The 20,414-nt window shown below is 39.6% G+C and overlaps 1 protein-coding gene across 2 annotated transcripts in view; it reads left to right on the top strand.

Annotated features, from left to right (window-relative positions):
* The window catches only part of LOC124787880 (neprilysin-4-like), a 726,210-nt gene extending 717,585 nt beyond the window's left edge, over positions 1-8,625 (top strand). The window contains exons 18-20 of one of the 2 annotated variants that reach the window (XM_047254857.1): positions 767-903; positions 4,580-4,750; positions 6,255-8,625. In XM_047254857.1, the coding sequence (XP_047110813.1) occupies positions 767-903; positions 4,580-4,750; positions 6,255-6,431 (485 nt within the window). In that variant the 3' untranslated portion in view covers positions 6,432-8,625. The remainder of the gene's footprint in view (positions 1-766; positions 904-4,579; positions 4,751-6,254) is intronic. The other variant, XM_047254858.1, reaches the window with a different exon arrangement.
* The last annotated feature ends 11,789 nt before the right edge of the window (positions 8,626-20,414 follow it).

The following is a 20,414-nucleotide window of genomic DNA, read 5'->3' as shown; positions in this document are numbered from 1 at the left end:
AGGAGAGATAGTAGGAAGGTGGTAGGAAGCAGCAGATGAGCAGATGGAAAGAAAGAAAGCTCTCTGCTGATATTTAAGAACAAAGAGGATGGAGAGGGGGGGGGGGGGGGAGGAGGAGGGACTAGTGGAGTTAAAAGTTGGAATGGGAGAGAATCACAATGGAATAGGACAGGAGAGGAAAAGGCAGTAAAATGAGAAGTAAAGGAGAGGGAAGAATGTGTTTTGAGAATGAGAGCTAGTGGAGATTCTGATGAGCAGTTTTTCATGAAAGGAGCCTCAAATTTAAAAGCAACAGTATCACTCCCCCTCTCTCTGCTGCTTTCTACCATTATGGGTATTAATTCAAATTTTTGCGTCCATCATGACAGCTACCCATCACCCTCTCTCCTGCCCCCCACTACTTCCTTATCCCTCCTTGCCCACGTAGCCCTGAAACACCCCCCCCCCCCTCTACCAGCCACCAACCCATTCTCCCATTCTACAACCATTTACCCTCTGTATCCAGTCATCTCACTTCTGAATTACAACTGACAGACTGTAGCTACTGTCATGGCTGAGGAAATAAATGTAACCGCCTCATCTTTCAAATACATCTTTGTTTTCAACCATCATTCATCAGAATGGTTGCCTGCCTTTGATGTTTATTTTAAGTGCTGTTCATTTCCATACAGCTAAGAAACCTGTGCATTTGATCTACTTGTATTTTTAGTTGTCAATATAAAAGCTACTCTGACTTATTTTGACAAATTCTAAAATATCTTTTCAGGGCGTCGTTACGACAAGCATGGAAATTTGAAACAGTGGTGGACAGACACAACTCTAACGGAATATGAGAAGCGTGTCAAGTGCATTGTAGACCAGTACAGCCATTATCAAGTTAATGAGATTGGAGATAATTTCACGGTAAGTGTATACAGTTACACAGCTAGTTACTTTCATATTCTCGTTTTATGTAATCATAATGAACATGGTAATGTGGGATCCTGATGTTAGTGGCTCACATTTTCTTCATCACAGTGCTTTCAGGAATTGCATCACACACACACACATACACATAAACCAGTACCTTCCACACTTCCAGTTTCTGTTTGATCTCCCCTTATATCCGACTTATAGCTGCCCTTTCTGTTGCTACTGATTCTGATTTCAGGTTTTATAATTTTAACTGTTGTTTAAGCTTCCGTTTGAGGGTGCTGCTGTAGCATATACAGGGTGTTACAAAAAGGTACAGCCAAACTTTCAGGAAACAATCCTCACACACAAATAAAGAAAAGATGTTATGTGGACATGTGTCCGGAAGCGCTTAATTTCCTTGTTAGAGCTCATTTTAGTTTCGTCAGTACGTACTGTACTTCCTCTATTCACTGCCAGTTGGCCCAATTGAAGGAAGGTAATGTTGACTTCGGTGCTTGTGTTGACACGCGACTCATTGCTCTACAGTACTAGCATCAAGCACATCAGTACGTAGCATCAACAGGTTAGTGTTCATCACGAACGTGGTTTTGCAGTCAGGGCAATGTTTACAAATGTGGAGTTGGCAGATGCCCATTTGATGTATGGATTAGCACAGGGCAATAGCCGTGGCGCGGTACGTTTGTATCGTGACAGATTTCCAGAACGAAGGTGTCCTGACAGGAAGACGTTCGAAGCAATTGATGGGCGTCTTAGGGAGCACGGAATATTCCAGCATATGACTCACGACTGGGGAAGACCTAGAACGATGACGACACCTGCAATGGACGAGGCAATTCTTCGTGCAGTTGACGATAACCCTAATGTCAGCATCAGAGAAGTTGCTGCTGTACAAGGTAACATTGACCACGTCACTGTATGGAGAGTGCTACGGGAGAACCAGTTGTTTCTGTACCATGTACAGCATGTGCAGGCACTATCAGCAGCTGACTGGCCTCCACGGGTACACTTCTGCGAATGGTTCATCCAACAATGTGTCAATCCCCATTTCAGTGCAAATGTTCTCTTTGCGGATGAGGCTTCATTCCAACATGATCAAATTGTAAATTTCCACAATCAACATGTGTGGGCTGACGAGAATCCGCACGCAATTTTGCAATTACGTCATCAACACAGATTTTCTGTGAACGTTTGGGCAGGCATTGTTGGTGATGTCTTGATTGGGCCCCATGTTCTTCCACCTGCACTCAGTGGAGCACGTTATCATGATTTCATATGGGATACTCTACCTGTGCTGCTAGAACATGTGCCTTTACAAGTACGACACAACATGTGGTTCATGCACGATGGAGCTCCTGCACATTTCAGTCAAAGTGTTCGTACGCTTCTCAACAACAGATTCGGTAACCGATGGATTGGTAGAGGCGGACCAATTCCATGACCTCCACACTCTCCTGACCTCAACTCTCTTGATTTTCATTTATGGGGGCATTTGAAAGCTCTTGTCTACACAACCCCGGTACCAAATGTAGAGACTCATTGTGGATGGCTGTGACACAATACGCCATTCTCCAGGGCTGCATCAGCGCATCAGAGATTCCATGCGACGGAGGGTGGATGCATGTATCCTCGCTAACGGAGGACATTTTGAACATTTCCTGTAACAAAGTGTTTGAAGTCACGCTGGTACGTTCTGTTGCTGTGTGTTTCCATTCCATGATTAATGTGATTTGAAGAGAAGTAATAAAATGAGCTCTAACATGGAAAATAAGGATTTCCGGACACATGTCCACATAACATATTTTCTTTCTTTGTGTGTGAGGAATGTTTCCTGAAAGTTTGGCCGTACCTTTTTGTAACACCCTGTATAAGTGTACCATGACTCCAGTGTGGGTATATAAGCACCAACAGGTAGGCAAGGGATTAGTGTGGCATTTGTGTCTTTCTAATGTGCGTGCAGTAAATGTGAAAACATGAGTTATGACAAAATTTTTACCATACACATCCAAACGGGACCAAGATGCTGTTATTCTTTTCTCGGATACCGGAGGACAATCACCAATAGATATGTCAATCAGGGGGTAGTTATAGGGCAGCATGTCATCAAAAACCACAATTGTGGAATGATGCTTGGCAAGATGTTTTGCTGCTTCATGTTAATGCGTGCCCCGTATCACAAATGTAGTAACTCAAAAGTCACACTAACTCCAGTGGGAGACACTCGAGCTCTCACCCTATAGTCCTGATCTCTCCCCAGGTGATTATCACATCTTTGGTCCCGTAACACTCGAGCGGGGCGCGCCTGTGTATAAAGTCCGCCGACCAAAAATAAAATGATTTTGTGTGGTTCCATTTTTGTTTCACAACTTCAAGCCTATACCTATTCCTTCAGTACTGCTTCAGGTAACACAGTGATAAATTGTGTTGTCATACGTCCGAGTGAGCGGTAGTAATATAAAATACAAAGCAAGCTAGGCGAGAAAAAAATTACGATCAGTTCAAAAAAATGACCCCAGTTACAAACCAGCAACATTATCCCACATTGAAGCAGTTGTCTATGAGATAATTAAGTGATCCAATAAGCAGATGTCTGAGATCTGGTGCAACTGCACTGCTTAATGCTCCAAATGTGTCATTACTGTCTCTTTAACACCTGTCTTTGGCAAAAGAGAGTTATAGTGAAAATTTATTTCATTATTGTTTAATAAAACAGTAGTTTAACTCATATTATGTAAGTTTATTTTCTCCTTGTTTAAATAAACTAAGATTAAACTGTGATTTTGAACATATTTGACTTACCTTGGTAACGTAAGGAAACCTATTGTTTTCATGTGTACAAAGTGTGCCACACGCCCGCTCGTGTTATGAAAAACGGCGCACCCGCTCGAGAGTTAAAAAAGATTTTGAAAGGTCAACAGTTTTTGTTAGGTGAGGACGTGCAGTAGGTAGTTACACACTTCTTCATGCAGCAGGGCACGGTGTTTTCCCAAATGGCTATCTTCAGCCTAGTGCGTTGGTGGGATGATTGCTTAAATTCTCGAAGTGATTTTGCCTGATTGTCATACTGATTCTGGACTGTATGGCCTTCAAATGGAAACTTTTTGATTGTCCCATATATTTCATCGACAGTTTATGCTCTCATAGTGTCCTGCTGTGTTTTAATTGGCATGGGACCTTCAGTGACTTTTCTACTTATAGTCTTGTTTCCTCCAACTCCTTTCTCTATTCTTATAGAAGAGGGAACCTCTGGCTCCAAAAGCTAACATTCTCCTTCATTTAAGTATGTGCCACCTGCTACTGCTGATGCTACTTGGTAAACAGCAAATATTTCAATCTTTGAGTATTCATTTCATTTACATTTATGATATATGCAACACAAATAAGTAATTACTTGTTCTTCATAAGATTTCTCTTATGCTGTTGTATACATTGACACTCAACAGCTGACATAGCAATGCAGAAAGAGCACAGGCATAAAAATAACTAATGCTAACACAAGAAATGACAAAAGTTACCAGCATACTTAACAGATTAAATTAAATTATTACTAATAAGAATGTCATTGTAGTTAGAGCTCAGTACATGTATCACTTATTACAGTGTAAAACAAGTTCCTAAGCTATATTATATGCACTTTGTTGTAAGTGATAAATGGTGTCTTTTGTAGGTTAATGGTATCAATACTCAAGGTGAAAACATTGCTGACAATGGAGGCATCAGAGAAGCATTAAGAGCGTATCAAAAGTTTCAAGCAAGGCATGGTAATCAAACTGAATTATTGCTTCCTGGCTTGTCACAGTATTCACCAGAGCAGCTGTTCTACATCGGTTTTGCACATGTAAGTATTATTGTATATATGGGGATTACATTGTTTAAAAGATTAGGATACAATGACAAATAATCCAGGTTCTTTTGAAAATACAACATAATAAATTTTATTTTCCCCTGCAGGGTAGGATGAATAGACAGACAATTTTCTTGTAGTAACATGTATCATGATCACATGGAAGATCTTACTGGCAAATTCCCTTTCCAGTCAAAATATTATGTATGTGATGATTAAAAAAATGCCTGGTTTGAAACAAAAGTGAATTAGCCTGGTGCAATAATTTAAACTATTATTTTTTTCATCTGGTAGATTTTAAGAACATAGATGTAATCCTCACAATACAAAAGCTATGTGACTGTAAGCAGTTCCTGAGAGTCTGACAAAACTCTGTATAATGGAATGTTATGTGACCAAGTTGTAGACATAAAAGTCCAGTAGTTTTGAATATCCGTCCAACTAAATGGTGCGATTTCACTGAAGCGTGCTGCCATCATGCTGAAATTTTAGTTAAATGAATGACCCAGTTATAGTGTCAAATTAAGAAGGCTCATTTGGAAATAACAGCTGCTAGGTCTTGCACTAATTTCCAGTTCACCCAATGAGAGATACAAAGACTGCAAGAATTTTTAGTAGTAAGTCATTTGTTGACAATGATTCTTTATCTTCTGAGCAGATTTTCAGCACCCAGAGCTGGCGATTTTTTTCTTTAAAATTCAACAGTGGTAATCAAAGTATTATACAGACATGTTTATCTTGCAGCATTTTTTCTCTCTTCGTTCTTGTGCCCTCTCTTCAAACATACATCCTCAGAACGAAAGATCTCATTTATATTTCATCTGCCATTATCATACACATGTGATTTCTATTGCTTCTGTAATAGACAGCAGGCGTGAGGTATATATCAGATTCCCCCTCCACCGAGCGCACCTTCCGCCGTCCGCAACGCGGTCGCTCTCTCAGCCATCCGCGCAAAGGTTCAATGCCCGGCTTGTGGCCCAGCGTCTGGGTGTTCCCTCGTAGGTCCGTGCCCAGGGAAGTTTCCGGCGGCATTTCGGAGGTTCCTCCCCCTGCCCTTGAAGTCAGTACATTCTGGGATATTCTTAAGAGGTGTTCCTATGTTCTAACATACTCACATAAATTCTGAAGGAAATATTGCAACACTCTTATCAGATACTTACGTTTTACTACACAACCATATAGACTTTCATTATGAAAATACCATACCAAAGCTCCTAAATCAGTTTTAGACCTTTCAATTTTGATAGTTTTTTTGTTCACTAAAGGCATTATGTTGCCTCTGGTTTTATCTTCCAAGGTAAGCAGCAGGTACAAGAAGTGGGCTGCTATTTAACTGTCTTTTAAAAAACAAGGACTTTTTCATATAATAAAGAGGAACAGGATCTTTTTACACCTCCTACATTAAGCCCATACACTGAAGCAACATTGAGTGAAGTACATTATGACACGTACTTATTTTTATACTCTTAGTACTTAATAATCTTTCTTTTTGCAGATGTGGTGTGGAAATTCAACTAAAGGAGCACTCAAGTCACGAGTAGTTGAAGGAGTGCACAGTCCAAACAGGTATCGAGTGATTGGCACACTGTCAAATTCTGAAGATTTTTCAAAGGCCTGGAACTGTAAACCAGGAAGCCCAATGAACCCTGAGAAAAAGTGTGTTTTATGGTGAATCAGTTCAATTGTGTCTTACTGAAAGTTGCTGCCAAAAAGGAGCCTCTGATACCAGTGACAGTGATGTAATGTTGTGTTTAGTGTATGTGACAATATGTGCATCTATAGATGTGCTCAGATATATGTATGCTTCATGGTACTGGTACAAACAACCAGTGTTGCATGGAGAAATTAAAACTGCAGTTCTGAGAGAACATCAGGAAGCATATCTCAGGTTCTACTGAAGAACATTATTCAGTTTCAGTGGTTCAAGTGAAACAAAATATATCACTATCAAGTCACAATTATGGTGTCATAAGGCTTACGTGAAATCAAGCACAGATTTTCTAAAATTGTTTGATTTTTGTATTCTTACTCCAATCAAGTGAGATTGAAACTGATGTGCAAACCCAGATTTAGAAGCTTTCAAGATTGTGGAATGTGACAGAGGTAGAACATAAAAAGTTGATCTGCAGTTTGGAAGCAGTAATTGTGATGAGTGTGTGAGTAACTGTAAAAAATGTATGGTTGGTAACAACAAAGAGTGAATATGTAATCATGAAAAAATATTTTGAGCAATCTCGTACTATTGTGTAGCAGACTCAAAGGCAGCCGAAAAAGAGAAAAGGCGGATGAAAAACTGAATGTACAATTATTTTCAAACGGAGTTGTGGCATACTGGGGAAAAAAAATACTTTACTGATAAAGAAGTGGGTGCACAAGAAATCTTGCTAATGTAATATACATAAGTATGATGTGTAAAGAATATCAGGCAGTGTCTGAATTAAATGGCAGTTATAAATTAAGTCTCATTACCCATGAAATTATGATTATTGTATGTATTTTCAGAGCAACATGATGTGTATCATCCAATAACAACAGAGGAGATCACATCATTTCCACTTCACAAGGATGTAACAAATGAGATAATAATCATCCAAAGATTGAATATTTTATTCCACTTCTTTTGTAAGTCATCAGTTCTGTGCCGTAAATTAAAAACTATGACTGCATTTGTTCTCAAAGAAGTACTGAAAATTACATTGCAGCAAATTGTCGCAGATATTTGTAAAACCCTATTCTGAAATTCATCACTCAAATCAGCGTCTGTGCCCTTGACAAGTGCATCCATAGTACAACTTCTGACATTCAATGTCTTATCAAAAATCTTTGGTTTGGAAAATGTATAAACAGGTGTTGGTCAATTTTAGTAAGAAAGATACAAATGTTACTACAATCCCAATTCAATAAATTTCAGTTAAATGCATTATGCAACCAGAACTGAGGACAAGCGATAGATGGATTGTTTCATCCATTTTCTTTTGCACCCATTTAGAACCAACTTCCTGCATCAGGAGAGACAAGAGTTCTCATTCATTACAATATTTAAGTCATTAGTTCCAACAGCACTGTTTTCTTTTTCTTGAGTTATGAGAGGTTCTTTAACCTTGCTTAATTATACATAATTAGTGATTACTTTTCATATATTCCCCTCTGCTAACTGAAAGAATTTTTCAATGTTAAACCCCTGTTAATCTGAAATTTGTGAGCAACTAATCAATGGGGGGATATGGAATGTGCAATGCATTATAATACTGGCCACCCTTAAGGAAACATTCAAAAGCAAGCTTCGATTCAGCTCTCAATGTGCAGTAGTTACAAATACGGATTTTGATTTCAAGAACAGGACATACTTTTATCTGCCAATTTTGAAAATATTTTATTTCAGATCATTGTTAACAAAAAAAAAATCATTTCCAAAAGTTTCTTCTCAGTGCCATTTTCAAAAATACTCCATGACTATCTGCTGCAATGACTTAACTATATGTACTTACAAGGCAGTCTATGGAGCACTGATATGACTGTTGTGTAAGTTTCTCTTGCTGTTCCAAGCCACAAATGTAACAGGCAACTATGAAGGTCTACAAGAGAATTGTAAAAGAACCTCAATAGTCTGTACATACCATCTTAGAAACAAAACTCATATTAAATACTTGACGGCAACATAGACGTATACTTTTTGTACTACAAATGCTGTTTTTGTGACCAACGCATGGGTTTTTTCCCTGCAACTTTCAACCTGTTGAATTATAACATAAGTACAAAATGAAACGGAACACTCATGAACTATTGGTTTAGCCTGATCGAAACCAAAATCTGTTATTTTTGCTTTTGATCTCATGGTAACTAAAAGTGTTCATCACAAATGAATAAGTAAATACCATAGATCTCTAGAGTATCACAATCATTATTTATTTTTAAAGTTATCATCACATGATGTATGTGAACAAATTGTGAAATACATTTCATATGTAACTATAAAAAGAAAAAAAATATGTTCTTTCATTTATTTGTATATCTTCCATTAGCATAATACCACAGTTCCTTTTCCCAAATCAGTAACAGTTTAAGTGTGTTTAACATTTCTGCATCCAAATATCAGCAGCTGTTGAAACAAAGTGTGTAAAAATGGGAAAGAATATTAATGTTTCAGTGCTTCACCAACAAACATCATTAATGTAATCTGAGGAGATGGAGTATAGGAATAGGCTTTGGCATATGATATGGTCCTACTCAAGTCTGGATTTATCGTTATGTAGGAGTGGGGGTGGGAGGGCTAGGCCAAGTTCCAGGGGATCGAGCAATACAGCCTCCGACAGAGGTAGCGGGTGGTGCGCCTCAGAATAGGCAACTCTCTCAACCCAAATACGCACCCAAGGTACAGGATACAGGATCACGGTTGAGTGCAGAACATCCGAAACCAATGTCGGCCCCGCAATGATCGTAAATACAGACGTTTCTTGTCTTCCCAAACCTTAAGTCGGAAGAAGGTATATAAAAGCATATACCAAAATTATGGTCACTATGCAATCAAACCAACAACTGGGGCACAATTCTCAGTAATGATAGGTTAATTCTCAGACTTGTTGTGACCAGATTTAAACATTATGTATGTACATAAAACTAGAAAAATGTAATCAACCAAGCAACAAGCCCAGAATACTACAGCTGATGGCCGTAAGCTACCAGGTAAACCTGCTGCGGGTAAGACTATTAAATGCCCAGAATTATTTTACCTTTTAAATATTAACTGACATAGATAAAGGACTACAAGATAATCATTGAAGCAATAAGTAGCACGTGTCACTGACAACAGTAATACTTAGTCACCAGACCTGCTGCGACCCAGCATATACATACATATAAAAAAAAGGGGAGTTTAAACAGCAATATATATATAAAACTAGAACTATGTTATCTTGCTGACAACGTTAATAATCAGTCGCTAGACCTGCTGCAACTCAACATGTATATATATAAACGGGGCTTAAACAGCAACATATATTTATTATATTTTAAAAAACTAAAACTACGTAATTAACCAAGTCACAAGCCCAGAGTACATGCTAGTGGCTGTAAAACATTTGGTAATAACAGTATTTTCAACTGTACGCTGATTGATCACTCAACAGCACTCTGTCGGAAGGCTCTTCTTGTGGCTTGCCATTAAAAAGATTGTGATTCAATGTTGCACATTAATAACAGGAAATATCAACGGTGCTCTGTCGAAAGGTTGTAATCTTGCCAAGTTATTAATAATCGCAGAGCAATGACGTACTTGGTTATAACAGTAATTTCAACTGTACGCTCATTGAATACTCACTGGCGTTCTGTCAAAAGGCTCTTCTTGTTGCTTGTCATTAAACAAATTGTCATTCAACAGTGCATGTTAACAATGACAGGAAAATTCAGGGAACACTACAAGAAAGCCACGACACGAATCCGCAAGATGCGAACTTGCAGATCAAGTTGACAATATACCATTTAACGGTGAACACACACACGTGACCACAGGCAGATTCAAACTGTCAAATGGTGAGTGTCACTCTACCAGGAGGCAATCTCGCCAGTGCAACCTTGCAGGCAGCAAAATAAATAGCAAACAACCAGCACTTACTAGCAACCAAGAGTCTAATCTGTGTGAGGCAGCTTCAAATACCAACGGCCACAGTTTAAACCACCATGTCCTCTTTAGAGGGGGGGGGGGGGGGGGGGGGTTACAATGCAAAAGGAAAGATCAATCTTACCACAAGAAGCCGGGAACTCGATAATACAAACGGCAGCACATCATGCCTCCTCCAGGCACATCGCTTCACTGCCCTTCTGGATGAGTCGCAACACAAACCGCAACGGGGCATGGCTTCCCACCTCGAAACGGCTCACCGTACGATACAATGCTGCTCGCGAAACATGGCTGTTCACGTGGGCCACCTTCCACCAACTGCCGGTACGCTAGTACGTCCTCCCTCTCCAAAAGCCGCCAGCGATTGCACGCTAAGCACGATGACCCCCTCTGGCGATGCACCAGAGGAGGGAGAGTACGATTCAGCATATTCTTGGAATCCACCTAGCATACCTTAAACGGTCAAAAAATCTGAACTTAGCAGGTCCAATGAAGGTTTGAATCATACCTCTCATGAATATAAATCCAACATGTAATTCATTATACTGACTCAGTGGGAACAAAATTTATTGAAAATTTCACTGCAAAATTATATCCTCTACTTTTGTCTCATTTTCATGTAAAGACCGACACCCAATTATCTACAACTACATTTAATTGTATATCTACACTCTGCTAACAACTGTGAAGGACATGGCAGATGATACGTCCCGTTGTACCAGTTATTCACTCGTTATTGTACCCATTCGATTCATGTATGGAGCATGGGAAGAATGATTATTTGAACACCTCTGTGTGTGCTGCAATTAATCTAATCTTGTCCTGACAACACCTACAGGAGTGATATGTAGGGGGTTGTAGTATATTTCTAAAGTCATCATTTTAAGTCTGTTTTTGAAAATTTGTATGCAGGCTTTCTTGGGATAGTTTACATCTATCTTCAACAGTTTGCCAATTCAGTTTCTTTTTGACACTCTCCCTTGGATCAAACAAAGCTGTAACTGTTCATGCTGTAATTCTCTGTATACATTCAGTATCCCCCGTTCCCGTTCGTCGTATTTGGCTCAGTGTAAGGTCCTCTGTATTACCCTCTATTATGGAGTTGGATCACAAACTTTATTCAGAAATATGCAGATGAACAAACAGGTTGACCAGTGTGGAACAAAGTAAGCATTTATTCCTCCATTCCACACAACACAAACATAACAACAGTTACTGCATTTTGCATAACCCTGTACCAGTACCATACACATAAAACATGAATGTATTATTCAATGGACATGCCCAACCAGTTCATGCATACCCACAGAGTTGTTCCCTACTCTCCTGAGGGATATCGTGCCACATTCTGCCCAGTTTGTGCATTACCGGTAAGTCATCAAAATCTTGAGCTGGTTGGAGGGCCCAAACTTTCTCAGTTGGGGAGGGATCCGGTGACCTTGCTGGTCAAGGTAGGGTTTGGCAAGCATGAAGACAAGCAGTAGAAATTCTCACTGTGTGTGAGTTGGTATTATCTTGCTGAAATGCAAACCCAGCTTGGCTATGAAATGACACCACAGACCACCACTCCTGGATGTTGGACCATGTGGCAAGCAACTGTCAGGTTGGTATCCCACCATTTCTCAGGGTGTCTCCAGACATGTCTTCACTGGTTACCAATGCTCAGTTCAGTTCAAAGCGAGACTCATCAACACTGCAAAAGGGCTTCTCAAGGGTACAGAGGTAATTTGCCTAAGGGGCACCGTGAACTTGGCCCTCTTTGTGTGAGCTACCAATTTTTTTTTTTTTTTTTTTTTTTTTGTGGTCACTGAAGCACCAGTCGCATGTGAGATCGACGATAATGATGAATCTGGGGCTCTGAGTGCCTCACTGACAATTTCTCGATCCTCATGTGCTGTTGTCTCGTTAGGTCGACTGCTTCCTTCTTGACACTGTGTTTGGATATGGTTCAGCCATTCCTGCCAACATCATCAAATAGTGGCATTGCTCCTATTCAAATGTCAAGCTATTCGCCAATTACTCCAACCAGCTTAAGCCCAATTGCATGTCCTCTCTCAAAAGCGGAGAACTGCATGTACTTTTTACACATGCCTGTCTGCCAGGTGCCAGGTGTAGGTGTAGGTACTGTCCAACTGATATGTGGAACGAAATTTGCAAAAATTTTATGCCCCGGTATCATGTCACCTGTTTACCACCCTTGCCAGCTGTGTGTTGAAATTGTACTGCAGTGTCATACATTCATCCGTTGGCAGCCCAAGTCTATGGTTTTGCATTTCCCATCACTAACAGCATGAATATCAATCTGTAGCCAATTTGTGTGACTCCTTCATACTGCTTAGTTTTTTCCCCTTAGAGTTTGTATTTAATGGGCATCACACATTTGATCAATATTCTAGAGTGGAATGCATGACTAATTTGTAAGCAGCCTCTTGTAGACTTACAGGATTTCACCAGTGGTCTACCAATAAACCAGTCTGCCACCTGCTTTACACACAACTGAGCCTATGTGATCATTATCGACGCGCAGGTCGCCGAAGTGGCGTCAAATCGAAAGACCTGCACCAGGCGAACGGTCTACCCAACGGGAGGCCCTAGCCACACGACATTTTATGTGATCATTCCATTTCATATCTCTACGAAGTGCTGTACCCAGGTATTTGTACAAATTAACCGATAATGACTGTGACAAACTCATATTATGGTCCTAGGATATTACTTTTTTTTCCATTTCATTTTGTGAAATGCACAATTTTACATTTCTGAACATTTAAAACAAGTTGCCAGTCTTTGAAATCTTATCATGATCTGACAGTATTTATGCAGTTTCTTTCAGACAATTCTTCACTATAAGTAACTGCACCATCAGCAAAAAGTCTAAGGTTACTATTAATATTGTTCCCAAGGTCATTGGTGTACAGTATTATCAGCAAGGGTCCCAGCACACTTTCGTGGGGCAGACCTGAAATTACCACTGCATCTCTTGATGACTGTCCAGCCACGATAACTTGCTGAATCCTACCTACCAAAAAATCCTCAATCTACTCAAAAATTTTGCTTGATACCCCATGTGATCATACTTTTGATAATAAGTGCAGATGTGGTTCCAAGTCAAATGCTTTTCAGAAATCAAGAAATTTTTTTTCTACCTGACTACATTGATCCAAAGCTTTCAGTATGTCATGTGAGAAGAGTGAGAGTTAGGTTCCATATGATTGATGTTTTCAGAATCCATGTTGGTTGGCATGGAGGAGGTCATTCTGTTCAAGATACCTCATTATGTGCGAGCTCAGAATATGTTCTAGGATTCTGCAACACATTGACATCAAGGATACTGGAAGATAGCTTTGTGGATCACTTCGACCACCCTTCTTGTAAATGGGAATGACCTGTGCTTTCTGCCAACTACTGGGCACAGTTTCCTGTTCGAGGGATCTATGAATGATTACACTTAACAATGGGGCTAACTTAGCCAAAAATTCAGTAGAGAATCTGATAGGCTTCCATCAGGCCCTGGAGCTTTGCCCAGTTATTCTCAGTGCCATCATCTTTTCAGTGGTATGCAAATTAAATCGGGGCAATACTTCTGGGTTGTTTTTAGCAAAGCAACATTTGAAAACAGTGTTAAGCATTTCTGCCTTTTCTTTGCCACACTCAGTTTCATTTCCTGTCTTTATGAGTAACTGTACAGTAACAGCTTTTACATACAACCAGCAAGCTCATTTGACAATATTCTGTCATGGTAGTCTCTTGACAGCAAAACATGTGTCATTTAGCATCTCTCTATCTGCAACCCTGTGCTTCATTTTACATCTGTTATGCAGTAGTCTCTGTTTCTTTACAGTGATTGTATACAATGGAAAGTCCCTCCCATTACGAACTGTTCTACTGGGTACGTATCCATCTACTACACAGTCAACTATTCTCTTAAACTTGATCTGTAGTTCCTCTGCACACTCCTCTCCTGAACTAAGTTTCAGGTTCCTCATTGAGGTACGACACTTCCGCTTTTTCCATCTATTTTGTTGAACATAATTGTATGGTCCCATGCTCTGTCTTTCTTTTTAACTAGATGCAGTGGCAGGATGTGCCAAAACTGTGGATTATTCCTGTCTGCTGCAGTTCATCTATTTCCTTTTTTGCTGCAGTGTATTGATCAGGAGCCAAATGGAGAGATTTCTTGTCTACCAGTAGGCCAGGAGCGTTTTAGATTGATGTAACATGATGATGCACTTTGTGTTGGTAGCCAGGAATCAGCCACAGTCTGTGTCATGTGATCCACTGATAATAGCTGAGGGTGGGTCCAATCCTTTTATAACCTTTGAAGTTCCATTTTAGCAGCATCAAATTCCTTTTTCAGTGAATGCCATTTGGATAATAGCTTCTGGTTTTCAACAAATAAGTTTGTCTTCTCTTCCCATAATTCTGTTAGTTCAGATTACATGACATGGAAGGTGTGCTTCAGAAATTCAGGATCATGAAAAGCACTTTCCGAAACACAAAATGCTAACTTGAGTGAGTCTACTTCCTCTGCCTTTGTACATAACGTATAGAAAGGAGTCATGATACTAGAATCATTATGGCTGAACTATGACTTGTGTCAAGTTGGAGTGAGGGTTCTGTTGGTAGTTCTTGTGTCTCTGACTAACTGCCCTTTAATTATTTTAGTCCCCATTGAGATTTGTGCTGTGTATAACTGTATTTTAACACCTAATAATGTAATAAATCAACACCCTTTTATAGATTCAGTAACATCTGCTAACATGAAAGTCCATTGTAACGGCTGGGAGAAACCCGAATCAACTACTGATGTATATTCTCTGTACATAGAAATAGGTGAACTGTTGGTCACTCCGAGTCATGCTCATCTGTGCTTTTGCTGCATTTCCAGCAAATGTTGTGATCAATGGAAGACACTAGTATTACTCAAATATATAGAAAATTGATTAGTGCTCACACTGGTGTGCTTAGATGTGGGCTGCTGAATTTGTAGGTGTTGTTTGACTGGGAGATAATAGTGACTGTTGCTGTGAAATTGTTTTTGTCATCACTTTTGCCAATGTGCTGGGTACTGACATATGCGTTTGCTGTTCTTGCGAATGGTTGTACCTTGAGCTTGTTGATGATCCCATTTGGTCGTGCACGTGGTGCAATGCGCTTTCTGTCTGGATGCTGGAAAGGCTATGATACTGAAACATGGATGGATTCTACTTCCACTGCTGTTTGTGTTGCTGCCATCAAAGTGGTGGAAGTGTTGCAAGGAGACCCCATGGTTTGTCTTCTGATTTCATTATCTGCAGCTTGAGTGGGTCCATGGCATCCAGTAATTTATGTACTTCCTCACAAAGCTGCAGGTGCTGCCCTCTTATAACAGCAGATGAAGGCTTCCTGGTGGCATCATCGTAAAATTGCTGTGCAATATATACACAGTGTTGATTGGGAGTGGCAGCTGGTTCGGCCAAACATTATGCAAAGTTGCATCTGCTATTTCAGTCTCTGTGTCAATAACATGTAGATAGTGCCAAAATTCAGATTGTAATTTATCACTGATTTGTTCGCTGTTTATCACCTGCAGGATGTGTTGATCGTGAGATTTTCACATTATATGCAAAACACTGTCTTTAAGATGCTGCTATTTATTTTGTTTAGGTGTTATTTGCATAGACACTGGAACCAATGTAAGAAAGTCGAAAGTGTTGGCAGTTAGTATGAACCACATCTTGTCTCTTAAAACATCATACAAGATGCTGGGATAGGCAGTTGTGTGTGCAAGAAGTGTGCTTGCTTGCGTGTGTGAATGGCTGTCTCTCTCTTTTACTGATGGAGGCTGTGGCCAAAAGTGGTATGTAAGAGTCTAATTGAGCCTGTCTACAACTTGACGTGTCTTCCTTATGGTAAGTAGTGATCTGTCTTTTCCTATGTTGATATTCCTACCTGGAGTTTCCAATGTTTGAAGCAAAGTCCCAGCTTACTAAACCATAAGTCCAGTAAATATTGAAGAACCTTTACTTTCTTTCTATGCGTAGTCTAGGAGTTATTTGCAAAGACGAAATGTTTGTGACCGGAACAGAAGGTTCAGAACCCAGTAATGCTGTTAGTACTCCATAGGTTGAAGTCGTTTGAGTATGGAGGTCCTGTTTGCACTGACCATAGCAACATTTTGCTATGGCGGTAAAACACTGTCCTGTGCTGCAGGCATTGTCATCTCAGCCTTAACTTCCTGTATGGTGTTCATTTTCTTCTTGTGGATGATTAAACCACAATAAATGACATGCATATAATGATGCTAACAAAAATGCTTATTGAACGTTTGGGAAATTGATATTAATGCTGAGCATGCACCAAAAGTGAGTCAGTGAAACCAATATGTCCACAGAGCTCCTGTGCAAGCCTCTTCATCTCTTCATAACTACAGTGCCCTACATGCATTTGAATCTGCTTACATAGTCAAGCACTGTTTTCCCCTACAATCCCCCCCACTCCACCTCATTCTTCCATTCTTTACAGTACTATATGCCTCAGCATATCCATCTTTCAATCCACTTGTTTCATAAACCTCTTTTCTCCCAAGTTCAATTCAGTATATCCTCACTAGTAATCTGAAGTAATCCATCCAATCTTTTGCAGTCTACTGTAGCAACACATTTCTTTTCTTGACTGAACTGTTTACCATCTTACCATCTTCACTACACTTCCATACAAAGCTACACTACACACAAATACCTTCAGGAAGGAATTCCTAACACTTAAATTTATAGTCATTGTTATTAAATTCCTCTTTTTGGAAATGCTTCTCTTGCTGTTGTCAGTTTGCATTTTACATCCTCTCTACATTGTCCACTGGCAGGGTTTGTTAATTCCCAAGTAGCAAACCTATCTACTGCTTTTAGTGTCTCATTTCTTAACCAAACTTTCAGCACTGCCTGATTTAAATCAATTACATTCCATTACTCATTTCACTTCTGTTGATAACCATCTTGTAACTTTTCTTCAAGATACCATCCACCCAATTCAATGTATTTTCCCAGTCCTTTCCTATTTTGACAGGATTACAATGTCATCAACAAACTTCAAAATCCAGAATAAATTTTGTCTGTCTGTAGCAGAGTTTGCGCTGGTATGAAACTTCCTGGCACATTAAAACTGTGTGTCGTACCAATACAAACCCGGGACCTTTGCCTTTTGTAGACAAGTGCTCTACCAACTGAGCTACCCAAGCACGACTCACAACCTGTCCACATAGCTTCGCTTTGGAAGGTAGGAGAGGAGGAACGCGTGGAAGTGAAGCTGTGAGGATGGGTCACGAGTCATGCTAGGGAATCTCAGATGGTAGAGTACTTTTTCTGCGAAAGGCAAAGGTCTCGAGTTTGAATCGAGGTCCGGCACAAAGTTTTAATCTGCCAGGAAGTTTCATATCAGCAGACACTCTGCTGAAGAGTGAAAAATTTCGTTCTGGAAACATATCCCAGGCTGTGGCTAAACCACGTCTCTACATCCTTTCTTCCAGAAGTGTTAGTCTCATAAGCTTTGCAGGAGAGTATCTGCGAATTTTGGAAGATAGGAGATGAGATACTGATGAAAGCAAAGCTGTGAGGATGGGTCGTGAATTATGTTAGAGTAGCTCAGTTGGTAGAGCACTTGCCCACAAAAGGCAAAGGCTCCGAGTTCAAGTCTTGGTCTGGCACACAGTCTTAATCTGTCAGGAAGTTTCAAACTTCAGAATTTTATTTCTTCTAAATATAATAAAATCACAATGTAACCATTAACAAAATTTTAAGTTTTTTATTTATGAAGCATTTCAGAGTCAGCTCCATTATCAGGTGGCAGATCCAGTGTTTAGCCCAGGTGCATTGCTCCAAGAAAGCCACTGATGTCAAAATATCTATCTAGCTCTACATCACACTCTGCAAGCCACATAACAGTGTGTAGTGAAGGATACTTCTGGTACCACTAACTGAACCTCCCCCCCTTCCCCGTTCCACTAGCTAATGGCATGTGGGGAGAATGATTGTTGGTAAGCCTCTGTATTAGCTCTAATTTCTTGAATTTTCTCATCATGGTTATTTCATGAGATGTATGTGGAAGGAAGTAATATGTTGTCTGACTCTTCCTACAAAATACTCTCTCAAAATTACAAAAGTAAACCTCTCCATGACACACAACATCTCTTGTACTATCTGCCACTGGAGTTCCTTGAACATATTTGTAACACTCTCATGTCAACCAAACAATTCTGTGACAGAAGTAGCCGCTCTTCAGTGAATCAAGTCTATCTCTTCTGTCAGTTCTTCCTGGTAAGGATCCAAGATTGATATACAATACTCAAGTAGCAGTTGAACAAGTACCTTGTAACCACTTCCTTTATGCACGAATTACACATTTGCTTAAGAATCTTCCTATGAATCTCAGTCTGGCATCTGCCTTTTCTACTGTTTGTTTTATGTGGTCATTCCACTATGGTTGCTCTGGATAATTAATCATTGATATTTTACGGTAGATATTGTTCCCAGCAATTTGTCATCAATAGTGTACTTGTAAAGTAGTAGATTTCTCTTCCTATGTATGAGCAATACGTTACATTTATTTATGTTTAACATCAATTGCCAGAGCCTCCACAATTCATCAATTCTCTACAGGTCAAACTGCAACTGATACTGTCCTCTGGCATTGCTACTCTCTTGTAACCAATGGCGTCTTCTGCAGACAGCCTTAAAGAGCTTCCTATGGTTTCTTCTAGATAATTTGTATAAATTGTGAACAGCAACGTTCTGTTCCATTAAGAGCGACACATTGAGTTCTACCTGTAATTATGTACAGCACTAAGCATCTCATGGAGCAACAGAGTTGAGTTGAGTTTCTTAAACTAATCTAGTATTGATTTCATAAGGGCCTCTTGCATCTGGTTTCGAAGAACTTGTAAATGGAATCACACCTGAGCATTTAGTGTAAATTAAATCCAAAGCAATTGCTAGGCCTTTTCTCCCACTGGCACTCTCACAAATTTTCACACTTTGTGACTCGCCACACTGTCTACATTCCTTTGATGATGCACTCATTGGAGAATTACAATTAGAAACATCATTGCCAGGCGACATAACCACTTGTACAAAAATCTTTCTAAACTTTTTCCCTCTAAATTGTCATTTCTTGAAAATGCCTTTATGTTTTGTCACCTTCAATAAACACAACAAAACACACGTAAACAAGCACTGCAAATGTAATTATAACAACTACTCACAATCACACTTGAACAAAACTAATCGCGTGTTTGAAAGTGTGTTATTTACAAACAGCAGAAACAAAATAATACCGGCTGTTGCATTCCAAGGATAACCAACACACTCAAGAGTAAAAAAAAATTCCCTAATGTGCAATGTAGGGGATATAAAGATCTAAAATATATGCAGAAAAGTAGGTGTGGCACATAAATACACGTGGTAGGAAAATGCTCTTTAAATGGTCGGAAAAAAAAAATTTCCGACAAAATCCTTTTCAGAGTACTTAAATAAAACCATAATCTATCAAAATATGATGAAAACCGAAAATCGATTTTTTTTGGCCTGAACCACGATGTGGTCTCCTTACATACCTTGTAAATCCCATGGTCATAGTTGCTATCACAGCCTCATGATCACCAATACCTTCCTCTACATTAACTGATTCGATAAGTTTATGTCTGTTAGTTGCGAGGATATGTAAGACCTTACTTTCACAAGTTGGTTTTCTACTTGCCTGCTTGAAGTAATTTTTCAACAAGACATTCAGAATAATTTCACACAAATCCCTGCCTCTGACACCAGTTTTGATGGCGTGACTCTCCCACTCTGTACCTGGCAAGTTGAAGCCACTCCCTTTTACAATGGCATGATCAGGAAAATATTAACAATATTCTGCAAATTCTCTCTCAAGTACTCTGCCTCTCTATTTCTTGACACAGTCTATAATAGCATCACATTACCATTTCTGATCAACTTTTGATCCTTAACTTCACCCACATTAATCGATGCTCAAAATCCGTGATAACCTTGATAGGTATTATTG

The sequence above is a fragment of the Schistocerca piceifrons genome, chromosome 3 (genome assembly GCF_021461385.2).
Source record: "Schistocerca piceifrons isolate TAMUIC-IGC-003096 chromosome 3, iqSchPice1.1, whole genome shotgun sequence".
NCBI classification, from domain to species: domain Eukaryota; kingdom Metazoa; phylum Arthropoda; class Insecta; order Orthoptera; family Acrididae; genus Schistocerca; species Schistocerca piceifrons.
Note: the sequence above shows the minus strand (reverse complement) of the source record. Positions and strands in the feature narration are given on the sequence as shown.